Below are 22,941 nucleotides of genomic sequence, written 5' to 3'. Positions count from 1 at the left end.
GTCACAGAAGTTAAGTATGCTGCTCCTTTAAAGAGACAATACACTGCAGCTCATTAGCTAGGGTCTTATTTCAATCATAGCACTGAATTGGTTTACAATAATCGTAAAACAAATTTATTTAAGAAAAGGACATAGAATTAAGTGATACTAAGTATAAAGAATAAAGATAGAAAGGATTACAAGCAAACAACTGTGAAACAAACCTAAACTGATTTCAGATAGTCTGAAGCAACATCTGGGAGAGGTATGAACTACTCCTATTTGTATTAAGGAATGTTCACTCAATCTTAATAATGATTTAATTGTCTACATTGTTAACTACCATCATAGTTATGTATGAAAGGAAGTGGATGATATTATAAAGATTTGTATTATCTACTGTGTGTGTGACATCTCATTTGAATTATAGAAATATAGAACTGGAAGGGACCTCAATAGGTCATCTAATTCAGTCCCCTACACTGAAGCAGGATTAAGTATTATCTAGACCATTCCTGTCAGGTGTTTGTCTAACCTGTTCTGATAAACTTCCAATAATGGAGATTACCTACGGAGAGTGTGGAATCTGTTAGTGTTTAATCACCCTTATAGCGAGGAAGTTTTTTCCGAATGCGTAACCTAAATCTCCCTTGCTGCAATTTAAGCCCATTACATCTTGTCCTGTCCTCAGTTGTTAAGGAGAACAATTTATCACCCTTCTTTATGACAACCTTTTACTTACTTGAAGACTGTAATCATGTCCTCTTCAGTCGTCTTTTCTCCAGCCTAAACCATCCTAGTTTGTTGCGGGTTTCTTTTCAGTCTTTTTTCATAGGTAATGTTGTCTAGAACTTTAACAATTTTTGTTGCTCTCCTCTGGACTTTCTCCAATTTGTCCACATCTTTCCCAAAGTGTGGTGCCTAGAACTGGATAGTATACACCAGTTGACATCTTATCATTGCTGAGTTGAGTGAAAGAATTACTTCTTGTAATCTTGCTTACAACACTCCTGCTAATACTTCCGAGAATTATGTCTGTTTGTTTTTGCAACAGTATTATGACTCATATTTAGTTTGTGATCCACTATAACCCCCAGATCCTTTTCTACAGTACTCCTTCCTAGGCAGTCATTTCCCATTTTGAATTTCTGCAACTGATTATTCTTAAGTGTGGTACTTTGCATTACTCCTTGTTGAATTTCATCCTATTTATTTCAGACCACTTCTCCAGTTTGTCAAGACCATTTTGAATTCCAATTCTCTCCTCCAAAGTGCTTGCAACTCCTCCTGGTGTGGCAAGAGCAAATAGGAGAAATGCCCACTTTTGTCAAAAAAGTGGGGTGTGGAAGCCTGGAGTGGGGGGAGGAGCAGCAATGCCAGCTCTGCCATGGGTGGTAGGCAGGGATCAGTTGAGCAGTGATGTCACCCCTGCCTTGCACAAGGGGCGAGCAGGGCTCAGATGAGCAGCAATGCCAGTCCTGTGCAGGGAGGGAGGGGGAGCTTGGACAAACAGCTCCAACCAGCCCCACGTGGGGTGGGGGGCTCTTGGGCTAGCGGCACACAATGCCTCATTTTCCCTTTGGGACATATGGTAACCTTACCCGGAAGAGGAGGACTACAGTGACCTGACCATAGGGCCATGCTATGAAGCAGTCGAACAGTCAAGCCCAGAGACAGCAAGACCCAGAGTGCAACTGCAGGAAGGAGCATCGACCTGGCAGAACTAATCCCCAGAAGCAGCCAGAAGGAGGTGCCCACCCAGTGGTGAGTAGAGCAGCTCTGTGCCACTCACCTTACCTTGTCTCTCAATCTTCTTATGTGCTGAATGAGTGTCGAGTTTGGAGAATATTAGGGACATAATTTTGTTAATTACATTTCTAAACAACAAATGCACTTTTTTCTTGTAATTTTGCAAACTAATTTTTAACTTTTATTCTTCATTGTAAATATATTTTTAAAATTTAATGATCTGATTAATCATAATACTGATTCAAATGCTAGTCTCTAAATAGCCACTATAATACATCTTTATATGTTCAGTTTTGGGCAGACCACTATGACCTTAATGGGTTGGAAATAGAAAAAATATATGAAACTAAAATCACATTTCTTCTTAAACATTTGAGAAAGCAAGGTACTCCATATAGTGTGTATATATAGATAGGGTAACCAGATAGCAAGTGTGAAAAATCAGGATGGGGGTGGATGGTAATAGGCTCCTATATAAGACAAAGCCCTGAATATTGGGACTGTTCCTATAAAATTAGGACATCTGATCACCCTAATAACAGCGGTGGTTATTTTAAATATGGCTCTCAATGCACTGGGATCTGGGCTGAGACCCCCAATGCAGCAGAGTGATGGAATCACATCTTCCCTGGAATAAATACTTATTTGTGATGTAGATTTCCAGCACTGCTCAATTTTGTCTGTTTTCACACCTGTATCATCTATGAAATAACTGTCTTATACCATGAAATTTAAAAATGATGGTGACAGAATTACTCATTACAAGATCCAATCTATATAATGTCCAGCTACTGAAAACACTGTACTTAATCTCAGTTTCTTGTATTTCAAGACATGTGTGTGTAGGAAAGGTAGACAGATTTTATATATATATATATATATGTCTACTTTTCCTGGACTTGAAGAAGAGCTCTGTGTAGCTCAAAAGCTTGTCTCTTTCACCAACAGAAATTGGTCCAATAAAAGATATTTACTTCCCAATCTTGTCTCTTGTCTGATCTGAATAAACGGATGGTAAAGTACAGCAGCGAATGACACAAAAACCATTCATTGCTCTCTTGGACCAAAGACACTACCAGTGTAGACTGGGGAATAGGGCTGAAATGTTCAAAAGTGCCTAAGTGATAGGTGCCCACCTTATAAATGAGAATCGGGCCCTATCTACTTTAGGTCCCTTTAAAAATGTCAGTCTAAGCTGAGAAATGAACACTCATTACAGCACATTTGTTAGTAGACAAGCAACTTTACCATGTTAATTTAGCTAACAGTTGTCTAATTAAAAAATAAGTATGTAGTATAAGAGTAGTAGAGTGTTCACTAAGTCCATGAGGAATTTGCCCATTCCCACTCAATAATTGCTTCTTGTTCAACATCCTATGTCTGGAACAGATTGTGGTGAAAATCTTACTATACTAAACAATAGGGAACTATCCTAGGTAAAACTTAACTTGTAGTAAAGTTTGAATTAAAGGCTAAATGGTATGACTACTCATAATACCAGGGCTGTTATTACACAAAGACTCTACATCTCAAGGGGACCAGCAAAAGGAACTATGGATGTGGGATGCCATGCTCACTTTAAGTAGAGGGAAAAACACTTATTAGTAACACCTTAACACATTTCAGCAGAATGGTCAAGAGAAAAGAGATGCAAATAGGGAGGGAAATCATTTGCCTTAATCAAATTGTTCACATACTTGAGGGATACCTGTAATAAACCCCTTCATTGTATATATTAATCTACATCATTCAAAAGAAATGTTAAAGCAGATTTTGCCTTTTATGAACTGATGTAAATCCCGAAAAACATGACTGACATTAGTGGAAGAATTCCAGAATAGAACTGGGCAAGTAAGAGTATGTGGAGTTTGTAATTAAAATTCCCTGATTCACTTAATTGATATGCATAACTCTTTCGCTTCACTTCTTCATGAACATTTACCTATGCAAGTTTTTATTTGCAAGACTATTTACAGACAGCAATGTCAACACTAAAATGAACAAATATTCACAAGAGTATTTGTAACAGAAATTGAACCACTTTGAAAAACTTTTTATTATTTGCACAATACATATGTTGATCAATCATGAATGTTCACAGATAAGTGGTGAATGGGGACTTTTCTTTTATAACCAACGATCGTCCAATTAGAGAACCGAAACAATATCACCTAAATGATCAGTCAGACATGCAAATAATTATTACCACGGAGCAAATATACAACCTTCAGAATGAACCACAGGCTAAAATTTGCTTGCAGAAAAGATCAGTTGAACAATTGTGAATAATGAACACATTTGTTGAAAAACAGGTCCTGGTTGTGGGTAATTCAAGAATAAAGAAAAAGGCTAAACTTATTTGCTAGACTCCTCCCAACGAAGAGTATGAGCAGCTGTACTTTGCACTAACACCCGTGTACCTGTGGGGCAGGCTCTGATGCAGTCTGTTCAGGGCCCATCAGTAATTGATTACCGCCTGGTGGACCAGTCAGCCACCCAGTGCTTTTTCTTCTTGTATCAATGCCTACACATGCAAGCACCTACCCCGTGCCCATGGAGCTATGTGCAGGGGAATGCCCGGCTCCAGCTTCCCCGTGGAAAACCCCAGGTGGGGCGCACGCACTGTCCAGGAAGCGCCAGCCCCCAGTGCCCATCCCGTGGAGCATCCGCTTCAGCCCAGCCCTGGGGCGCCCTGGCCAACGGGGCTTTAGCAGAAGTGAAGTGTTCTACGGGGGCGGGGGAAGAGACTTAACCGGGACCGGTCCCCAAAGCGCAGCGGGCGCCTGTGATCCGCGGGAACAGCGCGTGACTAGTCTCACCTCAGCGTGCCGGAGCTCGGAGCCTGGCTCGTGTTTTCCCTGTCGGAGGGAAGTTGGGGTGGGGGAGGGGGCCGAAGGGAGCCGACTCCTTCCCCTACGGAGGGCAGAGAGCAGCTCCCACGATTGAAGCCTCCCGCGCCCCGGAGGCTGCTGCTGTTTGCAGGCGGACCTGTCTGTGGAAACCGCCAGTGTCCGTCAACCCCGCCGGACAAACTCCCCCCCCCCCCCCCGCCAGCCTTGGAAAGCCCCTCCCTCGCCCCCTCCTCCCCTGCCACCTCCCGCAGCCCGTCAGTCTGAGCCGAGCGCGGCTCCGAGAGCGACAACGGCGGCGGCATCCGCACGGCAACGGCGGGGAGAGCGAGCGCCCCCCTCCCTCCCTGCTTCCCCCACCCCCGCCTCCCTCCCTCCTTCCTCCTCCTCGCTCCCCTCAGCCTCGCTGCCTCTCACTCGCCCGAGCTACATCTGCCCCTCGTTCCCGGTCCCTCGCTCGCCCTCCCCCCTCTCATTTGACTGCGCCTCGCGAGGCGTCCAGCGGCTCCTCCATGAGCCCCGCCGCCTGATCTGTCACCCCAGCCCGCAGCCCTCTCCTCCCGCACCTGGAGCCAGGCAGGAGCAGCGGCAGCATGTCCCGCAGGAAACAGAGCAAACCCAGGCAGATCAAACGTAAGTTTCCTGAGGGGGGCTCCCTCTGACAGACTTTGATTTCTGGCCTTCTTGGGAGAGGGCAGAGTCCCGGGTCTGGGCGGAAGGGTGAAACTTCGCCAAAGAGGCTTGAGGGTAGAGCGAAAAGGGCAGGGACGAAAGAAAAGCTCCTTTGATGTAGTCCGAGCAGCTCCCTCACTACTGAGCACCTACTCCTGCCTCACCCTTCCCCTGAAAACTCCCTCACTCAGTCTGGGAACCAGATCACTTCTGTATGTTAAAGTTGAACTAATTTAGGAGACCAGTGCGAACTAGTTTACAGATAAGTATGCGAGGGATCAAGTACAGCTGGGGGGTGGGTGGGGAATCCATGCCAGGCTAAGGCTGCCGAAATCCCAGAGCATCGCGAAGAAACAGAAAGTGCGTGTAAGAAAAGTTCCAGCAAAGGGAGCAGTAGGGAAAGGATCCTCCGAGCGGCACAACTCAATACTAACCGTCCCTGGGCAGTGCTGATTTAGTCATCTTTCGGGGCTCTTTCTCCAGTCGCTTAGGTTTGCATTATGCAAAGCTTTGCATCTCCCTGTAGGATTTGGTTTGCATAAAAAAAAACATTTGCAGATAGTCGCCTTTGTTGTTTTCGGAAGTGCAACACTTTTGAAGGGGAAATGTTTTTGTTTTGGTTAGAAACCAGGTGTATTGGTGGGTCGTGGTCAAAAATCTTCTTCCTAATAGTATCCATAGTTCACTTTTCCTGCCTGGGACACACATGAGCTGTGATCTCAACTTCATAAACTTTTCTGTGCTTCAGATTATTCAGCCGAACAATCCTAACGGTCGGTACTCGAAGAAGTGCAAAGGCGTTTCAAAACAGATACAATAAACCATTTTGTTTTAAAATCAGCACCACTGAGCTGATACAACTTCATTGATGTCTGTATCCTAGAACTACTTTAAAACTAACCATCATGTGACTTGGAGAGGATCCTTTAATAGCATTTTTCTCATTGATTTCTGACTTCAAAATGGGTATGACTAGCTCAGTTCTGGTGCAATTTTTGAATTGATGAACTGGTTTAGCAAACAAGAAAATGAGCTGCAGGTTGAAAAAAGATTAGTCACTGTAAAACCTTTGGATTGTGTTGGTAGAACATCCCTGCTTAGTAGAAATTACTTTTTAACTATCTTTTAATTTGGAAAATAAAATAGCAGCATGTTCCTGATTAAGTTTTATGTTTACTAAAGTTAGTATATAATAATAAATGATTGCAACTTTTACGTTTTGTAAAGCATTTTAAATCCTTCATTTTTCAAGGAACTTTTTAATTACTTTGGGTTTTGATATTCTTAAGTAAACATGTTATTTGCTTTTAAACCTATACATTTTTTATGTAATATGCATTAATCTATTAGTGTAGTTAATATTATAAAACAGTATATGATATGAGATATGATTATAAAAGTTATTAGTTAGAAAGGCTTTCTAGTGTATGACTGGTGTCTTGACTGTTAATAAATGATAAACATTACTGATTGTATGGCATGAAGACTGTCTGATTCTATTTTTTGCATACTTTATATTCCCAATTAGCTATGTTACTTTTGGTAATGTCCACTTCATAATGGCAGATAAATGCTTGGATACAAATTGAGGATTATGTACTTCTGATATAGGTCACAAAGCATTTTTATGGCTTCCCTATATGGCATTATTAAATGTTAACCCAAATGCTTTTGTTTTTTTTAAAAGTGACATCTAATGGTTTGTGTGTACATGAATGTATATAAATATATAAGAATAAATATAAACACATTTAACATGTGGAAATGGGTAGATTACACTGTACATTTGTGTGTGTCGTCTGATTTTTAAGAACTTTATTTTTCCATTAAAATTATCATGCAAATTAGACTGTAAATTTATATTGTCAGAAGTGAAACAAGATCATCAGAGTTGGAGGGCACATTATATTCATAGCACTTCCTGCTGATGGCTTTTGGGGTTGTGTGTTCTTTAGCTAGTTTTAAAGTAATTTTTGTTCAGGCCAATCAGGCAGTGTCCTGTACAGAGATTTCTATTAGTATTTGACCAACCATAAGTAATGTTTTCTCAGACTTTGAGAAGTTTATTCTGATAAGAAGCATCCTTTATTAAAATGTGTTTTTGAGATTTTATTATTCAAGCAATATAGTATTTTAGACATAATATTTTGAAGTTAACTTTTCTTCTGCTGATATTGGAACACAAAAAATGGAGTTGAAAATGCTGACCATAAGAATTGTCAGTAAAAATAATGGAATTACTAATGACAAGTCTAGACCACCACTTTTAAGTTTGAAAACTCTTCAATTTGCAATAAAACTCTACATTTTGCTGATAAAGCATGCACAATTTAGAATCTCTATGACAAGCAAAAAGTCAGCTTACACTAGAAACTCTGAAGACAGAGGACAAAAAGGTTGTTGGGCACAGTTTTTTTCTTTTACTGCACACAGTTTCCTGCTATCTAAAATTGTGATTTATGCAGTATTTTAATATTTTGCTTATTCTTTCCCCTTGGGTGCTCTCTGGGCAGCGATAAAAAGGCGACGCTGAAAGAGCACCATTAATTTGCTCTGATGACTGGCCAGATAAGGGGAGATAATGGGAAAGATAAGCGGAGAAGATATACCATCAGAAACCCGATTATTACCATTAAAATTCCAGCCCAGCAATCTGCAGAAGCCTGATAATTCCTTCTCCGTTTCCACCACTTTGGATGATAAGGCAAAAAATAGTCACTCAGTGCTCCTTGATTAGACTGCCTGGGTTTCCTGATAATACTGTGATAAATTATGTATTTTGCCCCCATGTTTTGTCCCAAAAATTCAGATTTTTTTTCCCTTTCCAGGCCTATATTTTTCACCCCTCCTCTAAAAAAACCCTCTCTCAGAAGCTATTATTGTAATACTAGTTTGATAAAAAGCACTGATAGGATAGGAGGTGTTTTGTATGGGAGCCCCATATCAATGTTATCAGCCCATCTCACTGCACCAGCTGCTAGCTGTTGTTGTTTTTAGCCTTATCACCTCCTGCCAATATGCCAATAAATTGCCCAGATTGTTCTCCATTCTGTGGCTGCGCTGCAAAATTTATGACAGAAATGATGATTTTTTTACTAATGCATTTCTTTATGATTAGCAAATGTGTTGTGTCTGCATTTTTATTGTTATTTTCTTGTTCTTCATGCAGTTGACTGTGGTCTAGTAATGTGTTTACTGACCTGTATGTCCCCAACTTCAGTCACACTTAAGTACAGTGGTTTATGGATTGGGGGAGGGGTGTTGGCTGAAACATTTTTTTTCAAATGAAGCTCTGTTACCTAAATAATTGACTAAAATTCTTAAAGGACTTTTACAAAGATAGTCTTCTCTGAGATATTAATGGAATAGTTTCTCATACAACTTTTGGTTTGGTTTTTAATTTGTTTAGTATAGCATAAAGATTGTTAGGTACAATCAGATTGTGGGAAAATATGGCAAAGTGTTTATGAAACCTGGGTTAGGAAGAAAAAGAATTCTCATGAACAGTCAAGTTGAAAATTAAATATGTCACATAAATGTTTTGAAAGTAAAATGCTTCTCGTCAGGAGAAGTCTGGTTAGCAATTCACCATATCAGGCTTTCCTGAAGAAGTTTGAATTGATTTACAATGAAGAAATTGTCTGTACAGTATTTGAGGTCTTATTCCAAGCTATTTCATATATTTTATGCAATGTATGAAAATTATAAGGTGAAAACTCTGACATTTGATTATTTTAAGTGCCCCCCTGCTTTATTGCACTGTTTCCCACCATACATACTATGACCTTTTTAAAAATGTTGGTTTAAAATTAACCATTTTTTATAATGTGGATGATAGTATTGTTTAAAATATCATTATCTTTAATTTTAACCCAATGTGGATTGTATAACATTAACAAGAGACACGGTTCTTTTCTATACTGTCTTTTCAATTTCTGTTGTGTTTTTTTTTTAATAGGGTACTACATATTTCAGGTATCCATTGAAAATGTCCATTATATCGATAGTTACTAAGACCATTAGCAAAGGAAGAATGAGAGAGAATCTGTGTTTTAGTATATTGATGGCTTTTTCACCATGCTAAGTTAAATATCTCTTGCATATTTCACCTGCCATATACTCAAACAAGTTTCTCTCTCTAAGACAAAACCACTGACTGTCTTTTGATCTTAGGGAAATTGTTGTTTTAAAGCAGCAAGTACAAGGACTGCCCTCTGTTTAAAAATGTTGCTATAAAATTATGTTTCCCATAGCAGATATATGATCAAAGTTTTATATTTGTGACATATCTTTTTATTTGCCTTTAGGACAAAGTAATGACTAGCATAGTTCTGCAGTTAAACATTTACAGAATTAAAGCTGCAATATTGTAGTGCAAAATAAAATACATCATTTACATAGTTATGTTTGGAAGTTTTTATAAATCAAAACAACAATGCATGCAATAGTATTTATTTATGAAAATGGATAATTATACAGATTTAGTTGATTTTTCAGAAGCCGACTACATATGAGAAGACTAAAATGTTTTATTTTGTTTAGCTATTTGGAAATGTGTAGAAAAATCTACTGATTAGAAGTTCATAAATCATTCAGTAGAGTTTTCTAAGTTTAAATAGAGGCAGTAATACAGACACAAATACACCAGCGTCCAGATGCAGTAGGCTTATTTGTAAGCATTTGAGTTTAGAAGTGGAATTCAGAAGTGAAATTCTCTTTCTGAAAAAAATGGCAAAGTAAAATAAAATATTACCTTTCGATATCTTTAAGGGGCTCACTGTCTAAAAGTAGGATGGTAAAAATGTGTTAGAATCCTCACCACTTTAAAAAATAGACTTTTTTAAATTTAATGAGAGAGTTTAACTTTGTACTCGTCTTTAAATCATTCTGTAGCATCATAAAGGTGCTTCAGATGTTTCAATTCAATTATAGCAGAGCTCTAGGTAAGCAGCTGCCTATATCCTTTGAGTATGAAACTATGATGGCGATTTTTAAATTTTTTGTAAGACTGAGTACCAGTTCCTTGCAAACTATTGATCTTTAAGTTGCAAGATATGTATAGCATATGTTAATACAGAATATATGTTTGCAGTCATGTATTAAAGACATATAAATGTTATATAATTCAACTGTGAGAGAAAGTAATGCAATTAGATAATTTGCTCCTAATTTTTCGTCTCTACTAATTCATACTTTTGTTAGAGGTGTAATAGCTAATGCTAAGATTCATGCAGAATTCTGTGTAATGAAGTGAGGAGGAAAGAACGCCATCCATCAGTAGTAGCAATTATTTTCCATTAAACATAAAGTGTACTTTATCAATAGTACAAAGATAGCTTGCTAATGAAGAAACTTGGTGTATTGTGTTTTAAAAGAAAAAGGCTTGATTCTTTTAAATGAAGAATTTTGTGTTTCTTATTTTGAAAGGAAAAAACATAGATATGGAAGTTTTCTGATGGGGAGCTCAAATTGTGTTTACACCTCAAATTAAGGTTAAGTGGAATTACTGTAAAACAAATACATAGTTACAGTTACTATAAATAGAGCCTATTTTTTAAAAAAATGGGCAATGCCAGTATTGCTCTTTGGTTTGGATAGGTCTTCCAGGAAGGACTTCTGTTCCACACTGGTGGCTTTCATCTGTATATTTTTATTATTTTTCCCTATTCAACTGAGAAAACAAACAGATTCCCCTCTTGAAAAATGTACATAGAAACTTGTAACTTAAAATCTTATAACCTTTATCTTACCTTCTGAAGAATATAGTCTGTTTGGATTTTCTGTAAGTCTTACACTGTACTTTTGAAGGAACGTTTTTTTATAGGTCATATTAAAGGTATCAGTATATAGCATTTTGAATAATTTATATTGTAATTGTTGAAGTTTATTATTTGTTTTGGATATGGGTGAAAATATACAATTAAATTGATGGGTTTGAATGTGGAATTACTGTGCTCAAGAAAGGGACATAGCTCTTTAAAGGTATTAGCATAAAGACAGCGTATTTGTTTATTATGTTTCAAAATCAGCCACTAGTATCTCTGCCACAGGTAACAATTGACTTTTCAGGCTTCAAGTTAATAGCCTTGTCTCTTGCTTGTAGGGATCAATATTAGTATTAATTAATCACCATTATCAGCCCTAGAATCTGGTTCTATTTGTTGTTACATCAGCAAAATATCAATATAGAAAGTGGACTCTCTGATCGTCATGGCAACTTCATCTCTTGGGTCAAAGAAAGTTTATCTTATCTGTGCATGGAGAGTGGCAAACTGTTTAGGGATCTAGTTTGAACTCTAAGAACATTGATTTAGTTTTTGTTTGTGAATAGAGGCTGAATTCCAATCACAAGGGATAGGTAAGATTTAAATATTAATGCCCAAAGGCTTGTCTGAGAGGGTGGCATACCATTACTGCCAGATTGTCTTTTTGAGATGACATAAAGGTAGAGAAGGAGAATTGTGTAGTCAGGATTATTTAAAGCTCAATAATTTGTGCATTTGATGAACATATTTTAAATGAAAGTATGATAATTGTATTGCATTTACATGGCAATATTACTTCTTGCATGTGATCCCACAGTCGGGGATTCCTCCACTTATGCAGAGATCAGTATAGAGTTAGCTCAGGAATGTGTGGGATGGGGAATATCTTATTATTTATTCCCTGGTAAGAGATTAAAACAAACAAAAAAATGGCTGAGAAGACTAGGAGGGTTGATTTCATTGCTGTATACTCCTGAAATAATGATAAGCAAACAAAAATCAGGGGCAATCTGAATACTACAGCCTAATCAGTTATAGTTACCCTTGGAGACTGATGAACTGATAAAAGTATTTCATGAGGCTGTAATGACAAAATATTACTGCTATTATTTTGTTGTACACCATACAGTGTTAATAGATCACTTTCAAATGTCCATGTCTTTGTCTGAGGAATCAGATTTGAGAATTTTGAATATCTATTATATGCTGGGCAGTTTTAAAGACATAAAAATCATAATATATGTAGTCTTGGCTGAAGTATAAACACACTTTCTATACTAATTATTCTTAAATGTGTATGTGTATTCAGGTGTACGCTGTCTATAATCTCTTAATACATGTATTTTAAGCATAGATTCAAGGTGTCAGTGCTATAATTACCAAGTCATTCAGCAGATAGTATTTTTCTAATTTTATTTTCCTGCAGGTGAGGAATAACAAAGTTTCCATGTCATATCAAAGAGTGAATCTGCCAATCTATAATATACTCATTTGAGAACCCCAAAATATACTCAAGCTACTTTATACATTTTATACAATTATACATGCAGTAGCAAAGAGGAGTTCTTGTGAAAAAAAACACTAGCATAATACTTACACTATAAAAGGAATCACTTCTTGGTATTGACAGCTCTCATTGATTATTTAGTTTTATCTAATGCTTTGAAAGGGTAATGCCATCATGCATTGGTAACAATTCCAGATGGTTGTCACAGTAGATGTTTCCTTGTAAGGGATTTAGTCTATTGTAAAGTAAACATACAATATGTAATCTTGAGTTATATGCACAGTGCTTTGAACTACTCTATTTGGTGTAGGGATATTTACAAAAAAGATGATTTTTTAAATAAGTTAACAATTTAAAAAATCAGCAAAAAATGCCCCTCCTATCTTCCTGTTAGATATATTGAATGAACTCTGTTGTGGTTATGAATCCATCTTCTCCTTATTTTCCAGTTGGTCCTGACTTTCCATGTTGAGAGTAAAGGTTACACAGGTTGCCATCCTTTCTTACCATTGTCATCTTTTAGTCTGAAGAGTCATATAGCATTTCTAAATATGCGGAAGTAGGGAGAGTGTATCTTTATTAGTAATCCTGTACACAGCTTTGCATATGAAAGTTGCTATGTCTTTTATGTTTATGCAATTAGTCAAGAAGAAAAATATTTTTGGACATATTCTCTCTTTAATTACACCCAAGTAATCCCATCATTGCAAGTGTGTAAATAAAGATGGAGTGTGGCCCCAAACTTTCATATTATTGAATTACCAGTTGATAGTTTTATAGAACTTCCTCTTTTAAAATAAGGGAACATTAAATTAATAGATCTCCAATGTGAATACAACTAGTAATGGAATATCTAGACTAACACCGGATTAGCGGTGAGTTATTTGAACTTTTTCTTCATAAATTCTTCTAATACATTATTTGCTGCACTCACAGAGATGAGTTAGTACTTTGTACTACCAGACAACTAGACTTGCAGCTTTCAGCCTGTGATTAGCTGATATAATTATGTGTCAAAGGCTGATTTTAGTGTACTCAGTCTTTTTACCTAAAAAGAAAAGAAAACAAAACACACACAAAATGCAATGTAATAAAATACTGCATCATTTTCAAAGTTATTTATTTTGGTTTCCTCTATGTCTAACCTTTTCTGAAATTGACAGTATTATTCTAATTATAAACCTTAAAGAATAGGTCTTGCAGACTCTTATGTATGTTCTTAACTTCATGAACATGAATAGTCCTACTTCACTACAATGCACATTGTAGTACATAAGAGTTTACAGGATTGGGGCCTAAATAACACGTGCAGTGATATATGTTAAGAAGTTCAGAGTTTGGTGCTTACAAAATTCATTGAACACAATGAGGACCTTGCTTGAATAACGTGCTTTCCAATGTACACAAACGATTTTCATGGCACAGATTTGCTCTTTCTATCACAAGTGTCATGTTTTACAGCCTTTATTTTTCATAGTTGAGGTATGCTTTTTATGTGACAAAATTATATGGAGAAATTTTATATTGCCTTTTAAGAGCATATTTGCATTTATTATAGAAATGTGAATTTTAATGAGAGTAAAATGAATTATAGAGTACAGTACTGTACACCTTATAGGCCAAAGTATAACAGAAGAAATCTTGACAAATATTTATTGTAAAGAATATATTTTGAAATTCAATAAACTTGAAAATACTTTCTTTAAAATACATGGAGATGTTTATTTAGGAAGAGAGGAAATTTTCTAGGGAGTGATTTTAATCTCACTTATGCTAGTGTAACTCTACTGGCTTCAATGGAGTTACTCCTGATTTACACCTTTGTAAATGAGTTCAGAATGAGGACTCTACAACTTTATATTTGACTACTGTTCCATTGGAGGGGAGGGAAAAACAAAGTTTAAAGATTAAATGTTTACATTAATGTAATAGCATCAAAAAAGTGTACTCGCTTTGCAGTTCTTTAGCTTCATGTGAAAATGTGAATATTCTTTCAGATTTAATGAGTCCTAGTATTTAATTTTTATTTCCAAACTTTTGATACAGGCTTTATATTAAGCAGCTATGCAAATTGCTACTCTGAAACATTTTTGGGGACTTAAACTAGGTCATATGTGTACACAGGTACTTTCTACAGCATTTCACAAAGGCAATGAGGCACCTAAAATTGAAATACTATCAAACAAGGTCCTGATCCTATACTCATTGAGGTAAGCTGCAAAATTCCCTATGGCACAGGACAAATCCAAAACTACAAAAGATTTTAAAAAGCAATTTCCCCTTTCTACTCCTCCCCTCCTCCATCAAAATATTCAGCTAACAAATGTAGAGAAATAAACTTCCAATTTTTCTTGGCAACTGGAATACTTTTATTTTGAAAACTCTAAATAGGGTTGATATTATGAACATTTTTTCAGTTAACTGTACTTTGGCCCCTTCGTCCACTTTATTCTAGTTGAGATGGACACTCTGAATGCTTCTTGTAGCAGTTTGTGGTGGTATTTTGTGTGCCCTTACTCATGTGAATAACCTGTATTTACATAGCAGTCCTATTTGAATGGGATTGTTTATATGAATAAGGATAGATTATTCAAGAGAGTAAGGGTTACAGGATTAGACTCTTGGTTTGAAAATAACTTTAATTTACAAACAAGGCTTAATTTTTTATCAACGTTTTATTTTTTTATTTAGAAAGCTCTCTTTGATAGTTATTCCAAAATAGGTATGGAATTTCAGTGAGCACTGACCAATTTGAGTATTGAGAGAAACCTCATATATTTGAGAGTTATTTTGAAAATCTATTAGTTGGTTGCTAAAAATATAAGTCCACTCCTTAATAATGTGCATCTTGGACAAACAGGCGCATATTTTGTCATCAAGTTGCTTAAGCTTCTGAAGTCAGGGCTACAACTGGGTCAGATGATAAGATGAGCACAACAGAAAAACGAAGAGCGTCTCTGATAAAAACTGATTGATTGATGTCTGGCTTCCCCACCATCACAAGCAGTTGACAGTTAGTTTGGGATCAGATGATTTGGCTTTTGCGATAGAAGATGGGGCCTACTAGGCAAGTCTGAAGGACAAAAAGGTCGGTTTCTGTGTAGTGTCAGGCAAGGCTGGGCTCCCAAAGGGTGGGGCATTGGATTATGTTCTTTAGTTCTATGACTTAACTTTTCATGGTCCATTGAAAGATGAAATAATCTGGTCAATGCCAGTACAGGAAAAAAGGATGGGGGAAGACAGGGAACAAAACCCCCTAAACTTACTAAAAAAGTGAATTTACAGTAAAAAAATATTAATTTTTAATTGTAATATTTACTTACAACTCAAGTTACTTATATAGCTTATAAGATTTCTGGTAGAGAATACTCCTTACTTTATATCTAGCACTGGGGATGCAAAAAAGGAAATTCTCTTATAAGTACAGTAAAGGAATATAATGTAATATAGAAAAAACCTGGGTCTTAGCTTTTGATACACTTACCCATGTTCAGTGGGCTATTATGTACTATATATCTTTGACAAGATAAAAAAGTTAATTACTATAGTACACTTTTTAAATTTTAATAAAAAAAGTAAAATGTACTTTCTGTGAATTAACAAGGGAATATTATCATTGATACTTTACTACAGCACTAAGAACTGTGAATTTCATAGGCTAAATATATAATTTCTACGCAGAACACATTACAATTAACAATCAAAGTGTAATAGGCACAATAGAAAAACTGGGAAAATGAAAATCTTAGTAACTTTCAAAATTTAAAGGTTTTCTCAGTGTAAACCAAGAAAATTTGTACCACTCTCTCATAATTGGAATCGGGACAGCTTGGATTTGAATTTAGATTTTGGACAGTTTGATACTCTCTTGAAATCCTTTATGATGTATTGCTTTTCTTTGAGTTTTAAGGGTCAGATCTCCAAAGGACAGTTGGGTCTCAGCTAATGCTGCTGGCTTAATATCAGTAAGATGAATTCAGCAAGGTGCTGTACTGCTGATAGTATAACTGGAATGCAATATGAAAGAACCCGTAGTATAACGTGGAGTGCTACCATAATAAGTGATCATTGTAAGTGAACTGGTGATCATTTGAACTGTGATTAGTTATACTTCAGGAAAGGTTGTTTTCTTACTGTTTAATCTGTAGGGACCCGATTCATTTAAAAAAAAAAAAAGGCTTGTGTAGGAATTTCACAATGTTATCATGGATCTTTTTGCACAGGAGTTGAAGTATATGTTGGGTGCACGATTCAAAAACTAAAGTTCAGGACTTATAGAAATGTGTGAGTAGAGGTTTTAGGCTAGACTATAGTAGTGTGTAAGAGCATCCTCCATGTTTGTCAAGAGCATGACAGAGCACATTAGTATCTGGATTTCTGTGGATTTTTATACACTGTTCTGGTGTCTCCTACAGCAGCATTACAAATGGTGGTCAGAAGCAAATTTTTACAGACCATACACACTTGCAGGTATGTTACAGATTCATAAGTATGTTTATCTGAATATGTTGTACAATAAAGTAACTCGACTGTCATACAGTAAATCAGTTGCTGTTGTAAATATATCTTTTTCTTTAATTAATTCAAAAATAATTATATACTTCATAAATCTTATCGAGGGACTTTTTTTTTTCTTTCTTGAAAGCATGTTTTTCATATCTGACCAGGGAGAGTGCTGTGCCTTACTTTGCCTCTTTTAGAGTTGTACACCTCTAGGGTGTGTAATTGAGAGCCATCTAATTATACACAGAGGAAAATCAGGGTTGACGAGTTTAAAAAAAAAAGTCATGCAGCCAAAATAATCAAGATCAGCATTCTTATAAATGGAAAGTAACAATCAGCTACTTAGACCAACTAGACTGTGTAATTTTATGATTAGTCTTACAGCTTAGGAAATCTCATTTAAGTGGGAGTGTACGTTGGGGATGTTATAACTGGACTGATTAGCCTGACATTCACTTGACGTTCTTTGACTGTTAGATTGGAAGTTTTCACTGTCAAGAAAGAAGAACATTGGAGTTCAGGTAAAGAATATTTGTGACAAAGTTTTGGGAGATTTTTCCCCCATAAGAGTGATTATCAATCATAAAATTCTCTTGGGAGGTATAATAGCTCCTGCAGTGTAGAACAAAGGTGAAAAAAAACACTGAATATTTGGGGGTCTTATTCTTTTCTCACTTACACTGGTGTAAATTAAGATTAACTCTACTGAAGTCAGTGGCATTATATCAGTGTAAAACTGGTGTAATAAAGGAATCAGACCCTTTGTGCCCTCATTCACCATTTTTGGGAAATTAAAGCCCTTTTGTACACTTTCAAATATTTCTTGCAAGAATGCATAGTAATTTTTGGTACAATTAGAGTATTTCAAATACATGGCTTAAATTAAGTTTTGTCTTAGTGCTCAGTTAAAAATAAAAACTATTTTATATTCGCACAAGTGGTCCTAGACTTTTCCAAAGTATATTCTGTCCTTTATGGTGCTGAATTATGTATGCATTCAATTGTGTTAGTATTTAGGGGTGTTAACTCAGTTTTTCAAGATAAATATGTGCTTAGTTAGCAGCAGTTATTATTAAAATATTTATTTATTAAAACAGTAACATTGAAAAATGTTTTACAGTCAATTTGGTGGCCTCTGTCCAGTTCCCAATGGACAGATGTTCACATTGCAAAAATACTACTGTGCAGATGGCACTATTTGGCATCTTTCTTTAGTCTTCACTTTTAGTATCATTCTCATATTGAAAGGCAAACAAATCGTGGTTCCTAAATAGACTTAAGAACTTTTCATAAATATTCGTGAATTACCACCAGTTTCTGGTGCATCCTTATAATAGATAATGTTAGAGATAATTTTCGGGTTCAGAATAAACAGATTGATAATCTATCAATATAGTAATAGAGGATATAGATATCAATGGGGAAACTTTAGGTCTAGTTTTTTTTAAAGTGATCCATAATTTTGAGTGCTTTTGTTTCTGGATGCCCATAATTAGATTCCTAGGGCCTAATTTTAAGAGGTTGTAGCTCCCATTGAAGTCAGTTGAAACTCTGGCTATAAATGTCATAATCAAGGCAACACAGCTAATCTATGGCGCAGCTAGGAATAGAACTCAGATGTTTTGATGCCCATTCTTATGGTTTAGCCACAATGTGATCCTTCTCTCTTTCAAAAAGACTCTCAAATATTTGTTGTAAAGGAATTATATCTCTTGGATTTTAATGTCTGGTCAAAATAGCCCATCTGTAGTTAGTAAGTTTCTCTCTTTCACTACTAAATCACTTATTGATGTAAGTGTATATAATCACTTATAAATCACTTATTCACTGTAGCTCAGGCTCTTATTTTAAAGTAAGATCACAAATAGAGGGATGTTGCCGTCTACAATGGTAGCACTGTATTTTCAACATATGCAATATCTGTTTTATTAACGTTCTATTAAATGATGTGGAGTTTGGTCTTGGAAATAGTCTGTGTCTTAAATTTCAGTGTTGTGTTATCTTAGGTTCTCTCATACAAAGATAAGTTTCTCTCTTTTAGGTTTTTATCCTAAGTTCTGAAATTTTGAACTGGTGTGCCAGAAACAGTTCATCTTTCATACAAATCAGATATTTTACATACTGAGTGATTTTAAGATGCCTGTCATATATTTATCCAGATTATTATATCAAATCAGATTTTCCTTTTGTTAAAACATTTGGCCCTGTGCCAAATATGTTGCTCTTTTTTACACTATTGAGGATGCTGTATCCTTGAAATAGATCCAATAATTTCTTCTCTATAACTGGCTTAAATTGTATATTGGAGTTGAAAGCAGTGGTGGGAGTAAAAATGTAAACCCACAGAGAAAACATACATGTAATAGAAAAATGAAGGCCTTAATTTATAAATATCACTATTCACCTTTTTACTCATAGAAATGATACGTAGCATGACTACATCTGAAGCATTTTTATTTTCTTTGAATTAACTTTAAAAGGAATGAACACAAAGATGAAATAGAATTGGCATGAGGGGAAAGTTGTACAAAGAAATAAATGATGACATTTGCTCTGACCCTCTTGAAAAATGCAGTTTAGAGTTTAATAAAAATAAAATGTGTTTATAGGAGCTGAGTTCTCACACAGCAGAAAGCTTTCATGAGAGCTGGTCGAATTATTCACTGAATAAATTTCTCAAGAAATTTAACCTATTTTTTTTGTCTGTGAATTAGACACAAATAGGTCCTGAGGATTATGACTTTGCTTGTCATTTGTGCAAACAAATTTTATGAATTGAGTATTTTGAGCTATTCACAGTTTGTGAGCTATTAAGTATATTTGGTCACTTAAGTTACGAGGTAATTTTAGGTTTCATGACTGGATGATTTAAACAGTATTAAACAGTATGAATGCCTGAACAAATCACTGGCCATTTGATCCCCTCACAGAGAAAGAAAGTAATGGAGAGGGAAGAGAGGAGAGAAAAAGAATAGGAGATCAATGGACATAAGAAATTCTAGCATATCTTAATACTTCTCCTTTTCTCTCTCTAACAAGAAACGACATTGTTTGTACCCCAAATCTAAAATTGCATGGGTAGAAAAAGATATTAACCACATTTATTGATGGCTTAGCAGATTTTACATTCAAGTTTCTTTTGACACTTGTACAGAAAGTCACTGCAGTTGTGTTCAAAGTGGTATTAGCAAAGGTTGCAGTCATCTACAGTGTCATTGTCTCTCATTTGATTAATTATCTCAGTTCCAGGGCTCTGGCCAGAGGGTTTGAGGAGCTTCTGTTTTAAGTGTTCTCCAATCCATGTAAAACAATACATTATATATTTGCCAAATATGTGGATTGATTTGTCACACTACTACGAACTATTCACTATAGTAATTTTAAGCATACTCAATGGGAAAGTATTGTACATGATAAAAAGTCATACATTTGTAATGCAGTGCATTATATTGTTGGTAATTATTGTTTGGATACATACCTTTATCTGATCATATGTTTCTTCATAGCTTCCTGTTGTATGGGGTGGAGGAACTCTGCACACTAAATGAAAGGACGTGCTTTAAAAATACCAGGAGTTATATGTGTATGTCCCCACACAGTGAGAGGAGAACATGTCCCAACATCTGTGAAAATTTTACAAGTTATATTACATACAGTAGTGGTGTGATCCTTTACTCTTTCAAGGCCACTTCTGTTTGTTTATTTTTCTTTTTTGTTTTAAACATCAGTGGGAGGGTTATATATCCTCTGCCTATGGAGCAATCACCATCCCAGTATGTACACACGGAGTTTGGTTTTTGTATTGTATTCCTTTGTTTTGGTTAGCTTTTGGTGTGAAATGTGTGTGGGCATGGGTGTGTGTTTGTGTATTTCCCCCTTAGTATTTGGTTGATAATAACAATGATACGTAGCTCTTGTACAGCACATTTCCTGAAGTGGATCAAAAAGCCCCTTTACAAAGGGGCAGATGGGGAAACAGAGGCACAGAGAGGATAAGTGACTTGCTCAAGGTCACCCAGGAGCCCAGTGGCAGACCTGGGAAATAGGAACCAGGTCTTCTGGATCCCATTCCCAACTACTGTAGAGGCAACCCATAGTACTGTATATTTACTGACCGTACCAGCTATTTTTGGTATATTACTGATATTTTCTTGCTTGTGAAAATGGTGCTTTATTAAGAAGTAGGAAAGCAAGATCTCTATCCTTTGGACCATATAATCGTAATAGAGGATAGCCAAAACCAGGAAAATATAAACCTTAAACTTTTGGACAAAACACTGTGCTGCAAGACCCGTTAGGACAGGTTATTAGGACTGCAGCGTTAACGTTACCTGCTACAGTGGATACAGAAACCGAAGCCCTGTGTTTCCCTTCAAGGATTGGGACCCTATTTTATAATTTCTCTTTAGTTGTACAATGCAAGATGTACATTGGGTTTAATTTTTCTAAGTAATTTATCACATCCTTTTCTTAGAAAAATATTTTCAGTAGCAAAACTTGCACTTGTAAAGGCCATGATTTCACCCTTAGTGTTTTATTACTAGTGGTAATTCACCTGGATTTTGTAGGGCCAGCTGTTGGTGAAGGGATTCTCCTTTGATAACGAATAACAAGTGATATTTGAGCTATATCCATTTTGTCTTGAAAGGTGACTTGCAAAGAAAAAATGGGGTTGTACCCTTTTTTTAGCTTGTTAGTGATTTATGAAAAAAGTCTAAAAGATGGTGGTAGTTTTGTTCTTATATAGTTTATTTTTTCTTCCTGCTTGATTTTACTTTACAGCAGAAATTCAGGTCTGGACTACCCTAGAACTCTGTGGACAAATGGAGAATTGTGATGTCACAAAAGTTTGATAGCATAAGGAGAGCAATTGCTAGGGGAAAGGGTTCTTTAGACTTCTGAATAGGACTGGTGTGAATTGGTATGGATTTATACCTGCTGAGGTTTTTCTGAAGGATTTGTTTAACACCTATTTAACTTTGTTAATGATTCAACATCTCTACCCATTAAAGTAAGGGTTGAGATAGCTCTTAAACTGCATCTGAGACTCTCAAGAAATCTTTCTGCAAAACTAAGAGAGACCAGTTTGACATTCCTGATATTCTCAGGTAACAAACAAGCAGGTAAAAAAAATGTCCAGGCCCTCTTTGTACAACATAAAGAAGCAAAAAAGACACAACCCAATTTTTAAAAAGTCCGTTGAGGTCACCTTTAGTACATTTAGAAGCCGTTAATAAGTTTTATTGAAATCAGAGTGAATTCTCCAAATACACTTTAATAGGCTTGAATTGAGACTTTGAAAAGGTCAGAGCAGAATGCAAGAGGTTAAAATGCTGAACAATGACCTGAACAGAGAGTTGTTGTGTCTCTGGATCCCAGACATACTTTATTAGGACAACCCAGCTGGTTTGCTATTTCTATCTCCTCATTATCAACACGCTTATGGTATGGCCTCTTCCCCCTCACTTCCATTGCCAAGAATTTGGCAGGGACACCAAGTGAGGAGGTCAGAGACTGATTGAGGGGAAAAAATGAAGCTAAGACTGCAGCAGAGAGAGCCCAGTGGGTAAAAAACTAACAGAGGTTTGCTATTTTATTTTTTGGAGACTACCAGTATAGTTTTTCTTTGGTAAGCAGTGATTACAACTCTGTATAATTAGTTACTAAACAACTGACACATAGGGCCTGATTCTCCTCTCACAAAGGTATAGAGTAAGAATAACAACACTGAAATCAATGGACTTACATTGGTTTTATGAGTGTAAATGAGAAGAGATTCAGGCCTGTAGTTTTTCATCTCTTCTGGCATTTTTACTTATTTGAAGATGAAGAAATTTTGAAATTTTAGTTTCTTTTCATGGAAAAAATAAAGATTAATGGATGGGAGCAGCATACTAGTGAAGTGGTGTATGTGTTA

At 36.2% G+C, this 22,941-nt stretch overlaps 1 protein-coding gene across 2 annotated transcripts in view; it reads left to right on the top strand.

Moving 5' to 3' along the window:
- The first annotated feature begins 4,878 nt into the window (after positions 1 to 4,878).
- Positions 4,879 to 22,941, top strand: part of ZFPM2 (zinc finger protein, FOG family member 2) — a 469,087-nt gene continuing 451,024 nt past the window's right edge. The window contains exons 1-3 of one of the 2 annotated variants that reach the window (XM_045006802.1): positions 4,879 to 5,210; positions 16,937 to 16,991; positions 17,502 to 17,545. In XM_045006802.1, coding sequence (XP_044862737.1) covers positions 5,171 to 5,210; positions 16,937 to 16,991; positions 17,502 to 17,545 — 139 coding nt within the window. In that variant the 5' untranslated portion in view covers positions 4,879 to 5,170. The remainder of the gene's footprint in view (positions 5,211 to 16,936; positions 16,992 to 17,501; positions 17,546 to 22,941) is intronic. The other variant, XM_045006803.1, reaches the window with a different exon arrangement.

Source organism: Mauremys mutica, chromosome 2, assembly GCF_020497125.1.
Source record: "Mauremys mutica isolate MM-2020 ecotype Southern chromosome 2, ASM2049712v1, whole genome shotgun sequence".
NCBI lineage: Eukaryota > Metazoa > Chordata > Testudines > Geoemydidae > Mauremys > Mauremys mutica.
Note: the sequence above shows the minus strand (reverse complement) of the source record. Positions and strands in the feature narration are given on the sequence as shown.